Genomic DNA, 8,063 nt, shown 5'->3' on the forward strand with positions numbered 1-8,063 from the left:
GTTAAAAGTAAAAATGCTTCTTTGTTATGCTTTCTCTCGAAGCTTGTTTGGGTTATAGTTACTAATAACGAGAATTGTATTTGTTTGTTAACCAATTGGGTAAGAGATTCTTTCTTGTGGGTTTCTTCCTCCCACAGACTCTCTCCATGATGCCAATACCGGCGAAGGCGACACGACTTAGCTGGTGACGGAGCCGCTGTGCCAGTTCCGGGAATATCCGCCGTCCTTCATCAGCGCGCAGCTGCCGCCGGGGACGGAAGTGATGCCCGGCCTCGAGGAAGAGGCGGCCGAGGCAACATGGCAGCGACCAGGAGGAAATCGAGAAAACTGGCGGTGGGTGGGCGAGGGATCGGCTGCGGGGTTCTGTCGATATCGGGGGAGGGAAGAGATAAACCCCACCGTTCAGGAAGGGTACAATATGACAATTTAGCTGATATATCTCACTCTACACACGTCTGTGGCGGCCAATTAGCCAGGAAGAGGGTTGGATAGAGATGCGATCCTGGGCACCCAGTCTCTGCTAGTCTGACGTCCCTCAGCCTGGAGCTGAGACGCTACTGGGTCAGTGTGAGGAGCTCCGACACACTGCTGCAGTGCACAGGGTACGGGGGGCAGCTGAAACCTCAAATAAAACTCGAGTCCGGCACCAAGACAGGAATTTACAGCGGTTTATTGATTTCATCATGGCAAATGTAAATTAAACAATGTGTGAACTGTTGACGTGCTCCCGACTCACTCACAGTCACAAATAATTAACCGACCGGCGACAACGGGTGAAAGGTTGAATAATCAGTCCCGTTTCTCACCGTCACTCTGCATCGGGGAACCGATGATTATAAACTCACTTCAGGGCCGTGTCCGATATCGCTGCAGTTCCAGGGTCACTGCCGAGGGATTTGTCCATTTAACATCATTATATCGGCCAGGCTGCCGAATGCACCGCCCTCAGCAAAGGGAGCAAGAAGATTCTCTCCCAGGATAATCCCCGTACCACCCCGGGACACCGGTGTCCCAGACTGAGCCCCAGACACCGGGCTCTTCCTGTCTGGGTAATTCTCAGGGGTGTCACGTGGGGGGTGGGGTGGAACTGGAACTGCACATCTGGCGGAAGCTGCGCCTCCTGCCTACAGGCGGAAATATGTCACTGCGGGACCGCTCCGATGTCACCGAACACGTCTGGAGCCGGTTACGTTAGAACCGTTGGGAATAAACTAGTACGCGGCCATTAAAGGTAAGGTCGGGAGTTAAAGGGGAGGGCGGGGAATCGGCCGTAATGTACCCCTCCCACGAGCGGGGATGTGCACAGGATCACTCGCCCAGAATCACTGTCAGTCCAGGTCTGACACCCTGCAGTGAGCTCAGTTCCTCCTCTCCGGTCTCACTGAACCGATTCCCCCACAACCTGAAACGGATGGGAGAATAAAGATGAAATAAACAGATTACACAACAGTGTCAATAACAGAGGACTGGGGTTAATGTTTCAACAACACTCGCAGACTAATATCAGCAGAAAACCCGCGAATCCGCTAATATTTCATCATATTGAACATTAACACAAACACTTACCAGATACGCTCCAGGCTCGGGAGGGTCAGTATGAGGCGGCGGAGAGCGGGGACAGATAGGTCTGTCAGCGAGTTTTCACCCAGGTAGAGCGACGTCAGTAATGGGCTGGTACTGAGAGTGGAGGCGAGATCCTCCGCACCAGAATCTGTGAGATCGACATCCCTTTGTCTGGGGATGAGAGAGTGAGGGTGAAGGACACAGAGAGACAGGAGACGGTACAAATCCGCAGTGTTTATCAGTAACGCAATTACTGATCACATTAATGTTCAGTGTCAGACACCCAGTGGCTGTAAACACAATCTCCAACAGTCTGGTACTTACCCCAGTTTCTGTATTTTACACTCCGGGTTCCTCAGAGCCTCAGACACCAGTTTCACTCCTGAATCTCCCAGGTCATTCCACCCAAGGCTAAGCACAAACAGACAGATTGATGAACAAAGTGATTCAAACCGTGAGTCTGAGGGAATTTCTCTCACTCGCATATTTCAGGAGATATTAAACCCCTCAGTAAATCACTGATCGGAGTTCCCATCACTGTCAATGTCCCTCATTTCCCAGCTCCAGGGTATTCACCAAATGTCAGTAATTTCATCTGTCGGTGTGACCCTGTAAACTCCACATATTCTCTCCCATTCCCCGATGGTTAGAAAACTGTTCCTGGCATGAAAGGGTCGGGAGGTGTAGGGGTCCTCAGAGCCAGAATGTGTAAGACACTGAACAAAGTCACAATGATGCGAGAAACTCCCATGAATGGGAAACTGTCAATAGGGGGCAATCGAAGAGATACCAGCTGAGGAAAAGGGATAGGAAGAGAGACCTGCAGGAGGAAGGGGATGGGAAAGCGATCCCACAGGAGGAAATGCGAAGTGGAAGAGAGATTCCTCAGCAAGAAAGAGGAAGATAGATAGGGAAGATAGATCAGAAAGAAGGAATAAGGATGGGTAAGAGAGATCCACCTGAACGAAGGGGGATTGTGAAGCCAGATCCCACAGGAGGAAGAGAGATATCATGAGAGATCCCAGAGGAGGATGGGGGATGGAAAGCGAAATCCCACAGGAGAAAGGGGGATGGGGAAGAGAGATTCCACAGCAGAAAGTTAGATAGGGAAGAGAGGTCACACAGGAGGAAGGAGGTTGGGGCAGCGAGATCCCTCAGGAGGACGGGGAATGGGGAAGACATATCCCAAAGGAGGAAGGGAGCTGGGGAAGAGTGATTCCACATGAGGAAGGCGGATTGGGAAGAGTGTTCCCTCAGGAGCAAGGGAAAGGGTAATAGAAATACCACAGGAGAAATGGGGATTGACAAGAGAGATACAACACGTGGAAGGGGAATGTGGAAGAGAGATCATCACATCAAGAGGAGGGATGATGAAGAGAGATCCCACAGGAAGAAGGCGGATGTGGAAGAGAGATTCCACAGCAGGAACTTAAATAGGGAAGGCGGATCACACAAGAGGAATGGGGATGGGGAGGAGGGATCTTCACAGCAGGAAGGGGTATGGGAAAGAAAGATCCCTCAGGAGGAAGGGGATGGGGAAGAGACCCCACGTGGAAGTGGGATTGGGAAGAGAGGTCTCACAGGAGAAAGGGGGATGAGAAGAGAGATCTCACAGGAGGAAGGGGGAGGGTGTAGAGAGAATCCACAGGAGGATGTGGGATGGGAAAGAGGTATTTTCACAGCAGGAAAAGGGACGTGGTAGAGAGATCCCAGAGAGGGAAGAGATATACAACAGGTAGAAGTGGGATCGGGAAGAGAGATCCCAGAGAAGAATGGGGGATGGGAAGAGAAATTGCACAGGAGGAAGGGGAATGGTGAAGAAAGATCCCACAGGAGGCCGGGACATGGGGTTGAGGGATCTACACAGAAGGAAGAGGGATGAGTTAGAGAGATCCCACAGGTGGTGGATTGGGAAAGGGGGAGACCCCACAGGAGGAAGGGGGATGGGGAAGAGAGATCCCACAGGAGGAAGGGGGATAGGGAAGAGAGATCCCACAGGAGGAAGGGGGATGTGGAAGAAAGATCCCTCAGGAGGAAGGGGGATGGGGAAGAGAGATCCCACAGGAGGAAGCGGGATGGGGAAGAGAGATCCCACGGGAGGAAGGGTGATAGGAAGAGAGATCCCAGAGGAAGACAGGGGATGCAGAAGAAAGAACCCACAGGAGGATGTTGGATAGGAAAGAGAGATCGCACAAGAGGAATGGGGTTGGGGAGGAGGGATCATCACAGCAGGAAGGGGTATGGGTAAGACAGATCCCTCAGGAGGAAAGGAGAAAGATCCCGCACGAAGATGGTCGATGGGGAAGAGAGATCCCACAGGAGGAAGGGGGATGAAGAACAGAGATCCATCTGGAGGAACGGTGATGGGAAGCGAGATCCTAGAAGAGGAAGGGGAATGTGATGAGAGGTCCCACAGGAGGAAATGGGATGTGGAAGAGAGACCACTCAGGAGGACGGGGAATGAGGAAGAAAGATCGTAAAGGAGGAAGGGAGATGGAGAAGAGAGATCCCATTGAAGGAAAGGAAATGGGTGAGAGAGACCCTACAAGAGGAAATGCGGAAGACAGATTCCACAGCAGGAAGGAGTGAGATACATAGGGAAGAGAGATCACACAGGAATAATAAGGATGGCGAAGAGAGATCCATCTGAATGAAGGGGGATTATGAAGACAGATCCCATAGGAGGAAGGGAGATGGGGAAGAGTGATCCCACATGAGGAAGGGTGATTGGGAAGAGTGTTCCCACAGGAGCAAGGGAATGGTGTTATGAAGGATGAACAGTTCTGATGGACAATGGGGTGCAGAATTGCCCATATCCCTCCCCCCCTTTGTGTATCACGAACCATTACTGTTGCTAGCTGCTCATGAGAGACAGAGAGATGAAAAGAAAACATGCAAGAACATCTGCTACAAATAAGAGAGGGGAGAGAGACTTGTTGATTTACTATTTTATGACTTATGCGAGGTTATTTATCTTCTACCATTTTGCTCATTAACATTCCTCAGTGGACTGCTGGGGTCGGCTGATTTGATGAACAGTCATTCAAAATTGATTGATAGCTGAGACCCCGTGAGTAGGGATAAAAGACAGGTCTGGAGAGATACCCTTCAGACACACCAGGAGACACGCCAGTGGACACTGATTCAGTGTTGGAACCCACAAGAATGGGGGGGGGGGGCATCGGAGACCGAACAAGGAGATCGGTCAGTTAAACTCACAATGTTACAACAGAGCCGGTGGGGACTTGTGTGCGTGTCCACTCATGCCAGAGTGACGAGTCCACCACAGAAGAACGGTCTCGCTGAATGACAGAGGGTTCATAACTGAATGGCCACTACGATACGACGGATTAAGAAAGCGAAAGGTTTGGCTGCAGTTGCTGAGTTGCTGTTCTCTCTCTCTCTCTCTCTCTCTCTCTCTCTCTCTCTCTCTCTCTCTCTCTCTCTCTCTCTCTCTCTCTCTCTCTCTCTCTCTCTCTCTCTCTCTCTCTCTCTCTCTCTCTCTCTGTCTCTCTCTCTCTCTCTCTCTCTCTCTCTCTCTCTGTCTCTCTCTCTCTCTCTCTCTCTCTCTCTCTGTCTCTCTCTCTCTCTCTATCTGTATTACAACACAACTACCATATCTACCTCAGCACTCATGAACTGATCTGAACTTTATACTATTCTATGACAATTCATTTACCCGTAGACGTCGATACAGTTTGTTTATTATTGCTTATTATTATTCCTACACTTTTTGGTTTATTATTGCTAACTTGTGTTATCTATAAATTTGCATTATTGGTATTGATTTGCTTATTTTACTAATAAACACTTTTGAACATAGTACCACCAGACTCCAACGGATTCTTCTTTCTCTGCTGGTCAGACACCCAGTTACGGGGTGCGTAACAATAGGTAAGAGTAATCCCACAGGAGAAGGGGGATGTGGAAGAGAGATCTTCACAGCAAGAAGAGGGATGGGGAAGAGAGATCCCACAGAATGAAGGGGGATGGTGAAGCGTGAATCCACAGGAGGAAGAGGGATGGGGAAGAGTTATCTTCACGACAGGAAGATGAATGAGGAGGAGAGATTCCAGAGAGGGAAGGGAGTGGGGAAGAGAAATACAACAAGTGTAAGTGGGATCGGGAAGAGAGATTCCAGAGGAGAATGGGGAATTGGAAGAGAGATCGCACAGCAGGAAGGGGGACGGGGAAGAGAGATCACAAAGGAGGAAGGGAGAATGAGAAGAGAGAGAAAAAGGGACGGTGTGGAGAGAGCTTCATTCTATGTGTGACCCCAGAAGTCTTTGGTTGGACGGTGTGGTGAGAGGTTCCGACAGGAGGAAGGGGGATGGGGAAGAGAGTTCCCACAGGCGGAAGGGGGATGCGGCAGAGAGATTCTTCCGGAGGACGGTGAATGGGGAGGAGAGATCCCAAAGGAAAATAGGGGGATGAGGAAGTGAGATCCCACAGTATTTTGGGGAATGGGAAGCAGTGATCGCATGAGAGGACACAGGTTTGGGAAGTGTGATCCCACAGGAGGAATGGTGGATGGGGAAGAGAGATCCCACAGGATGAAGGGGGATGGGGAAGGGAGTTCCCACAGGAAGAAGGGGGATGGGGAAGAGAGATCCCACAGGAGATTGGGGGGTGGGGAAGAGAGATACCACCGGAGGAAGTTAGATAGAGTGGAGAGATCACACAGGAGGAATGGGGATGGGGAAGAGATATCCATCATGACGAAGGGGGATGGGGCAGAGAGATCCCACAGGAGGAAGGGTGATGAGGAAGCGGGATCTCTCAGGAGGAAGGGGAATTACGGAGAGCGATTCCACAGGAGGAACGGATGCTGAGGTAAATTGCTTGTGAGCGGAAGGTCTGAATTCGGGCTCTTAATCGGTAGAGGATATTACCATTTGCGGGTGTGTTGTGCATGTTTTCCCTTAGGTGGAATAATAGTGACAGTCCGCTAACCATTTCCTGTCCCTCACCGGAAATGGGGTGTGAAGTCTGTTGCAGTCAAGGTCGGTCAAGATGACAGTGACTGAGAAGGAACATTGTCACTAGACGTGTCACAGGCGGCGGGAAACACGGTCTTTCCTGTGATTTACAACCATTAAACCAATGGCCGTCGTTCACTGATCTGATGAATTCTCCAACTCCCCTTCACAAGGAACCACACAACCCTCCAGTCCTTGGGGAATTACTGACCGATCCCCTGGTCATTTGTCACAATTCTTCACAATCTGATTTACCACAGTTTTACCCAAATTCCTTTAACATAGAAACAGCACAATGGAACAGATTCACAGTTCAGAGTGAGAGATAAATCAAGTTACCTCAACTCCTGGCACTTGTGCAGCCCGGGTCCCAGCCGTTGGATTCCTTCACACTGAATGTGGCAATACTGCAGGTCGAGGTGTTTTATTGTATCACAGAATCCGATGACATGAGACAGGACCGCACAGTCAATCGGGGTCAGTGTCATTCCACGGAATGAAAGTGTTTCCACTGATCCCAGTGCGTCTTGAGCCAGACGACGATTCTGAGACTCATACAGGTAGTGCAATGTGTTCAGGAGGCTCCTTTTACCAGCTTCACTCTTTGTGTTTCCACTCTGGCGTTTAACTTCCTCCTTCACCCAGTCAATCACCCGGCAGGTTGTTTCATGAGGAAATGGACCCAGAAACTCCTCCAGGCCCCGAGCCGTCATTGGGTTGGAGAGCCCAGCAACAAAACGGAGAAATACCTCAAATCGCCCATCTGTTGTGTTGTGGGCTTCAGTGAGGAATTTCAGGATTTTCCTGGGATGTATAATCAGGAATTGTGTGACTGCAGCTACAAACTCTTGGATGGTGAGGTGTGGAAATGTGTACTCCACACTCTGGGCAGAATCCTCTCTCTCCAAAAGCTCCATCAGGAACCCGGACAGGAACTGGGAGGGCTGCAGATTGTGGATGATCAAATCTACATCTGTAAACACAATCTTCTTCCCGGACACTCCTCTGAAGGCCATCTGACCAACCCTGAGTAACACATCACGGGGTTTCTCAATCTCACGGCCGTGGTTTTTCAGGATGTTGTAAATATAGTAGGAGTACAGTTGGGTGATGGTCTTGGGAACTCGCTGCGGGTCCCTGACTCTTTGTGTGAAGAAGGGGCCCAGTGCCAGAGCGAGGATCCAGCAGTAGGAGGGGTTGTAGCTCATGGTGTACAGGATCTCGTTCTCCTTCACATGTTTGAAAACAGCTTCCGCCACCGTCTGATCTTCAAAATGCCTGATGAAATATTCCTTCCGTTCCTCAGCAAAAAATCCCAGGATTTCAGCCCAGATACTGATGTCTGCCTTGTCCAATAAATGTAACGCAGTGGGGCGGGTGGTCACCAGCACTGAACACCCTGGGAGCAGCTTGCCCTGGATTAAACTGTACACAATGTCAGACACCTTGCACTTGAATTCAGGATCTGTGCATGTGGACTGAGATTCTGTGTCTCTCCGACTGTCAGCAAAATCAATTTTG

The 8,063-nt window shown here is 50.2% G+C and overlaps 1 protein-coding gene across 1 annotated transcript; it reads right to left on the minus strand.

Annotated features, from left to right (window-relative positions):
* Positions 1 to 668: 668 nt before the first annotated feature.
* Positions 669 to 7,389, minus strand: LOC132388070 (NACHT, LRR and PYD domains-containing protein 12-like). Its single transcript, XM_059960429.1, has 4 exons — positions 6,882 to 7,389; positions 1,888 to 1,974; positions 1,567 to 1,734; positions 669 to 1,402 (listed from the first exon to the last, which is right to left on the minus strand). The coding sequence occupies exons 1-4, from the start codon at positions 7,253 to 7,255 to the stop codon at positions 1,309 to 1,311; spliced, it is 723 nt and encodes a 240-aa protein (XP_059816412.1). The 5' UTR covers positions 7,256 to 7,389; the 3' UTR covers positions 669 to 1,308.
* Positions 7,390 to 8,063: the final 674 nt, after the last annotated feature.

This window comes from Hypanus sabinus, unplaced genomic scaffold (genome assembly GCF_030144855.1).
Source record: "Hypanus sabinus isolate sHypSab1 unplaced genomic scaffold, sHypSab1.hap1 scaffold_262, whole genome shotgun sequence".
NCBI classification, from domain to species: domain Eukaryota; kingdom Metazoa; phylum Chordata; class Chondrichthyes; order Myliobatiformes; family Dasyatidae; genus Hypanus; species Hypanus sabinus.

Coding starts and splice junctions, on each gene's coding strand:
- LOC132388070 (XM_059960429.1), bottom strand. CDS start 7,255: ATGACGGCTCGGGGCCTGGAGGAGTTTCTGGGTCCATTTCCTCATGAA. Junction 1,975..6,881: donor CACAAGTGCCAGGAGTTGAG/GTAACTTGATTT, acceptor GTTTGTGCTTAG/CCTTGGGTGGAATGACCTGG. Junction 1,403..1,566: donor CCGAGCCTGGAGCGTATCTG/GTAAGTGTTTGT, acceptor CATCCGTTTCAG/GTTGTGGGGGAATCGGTTCA.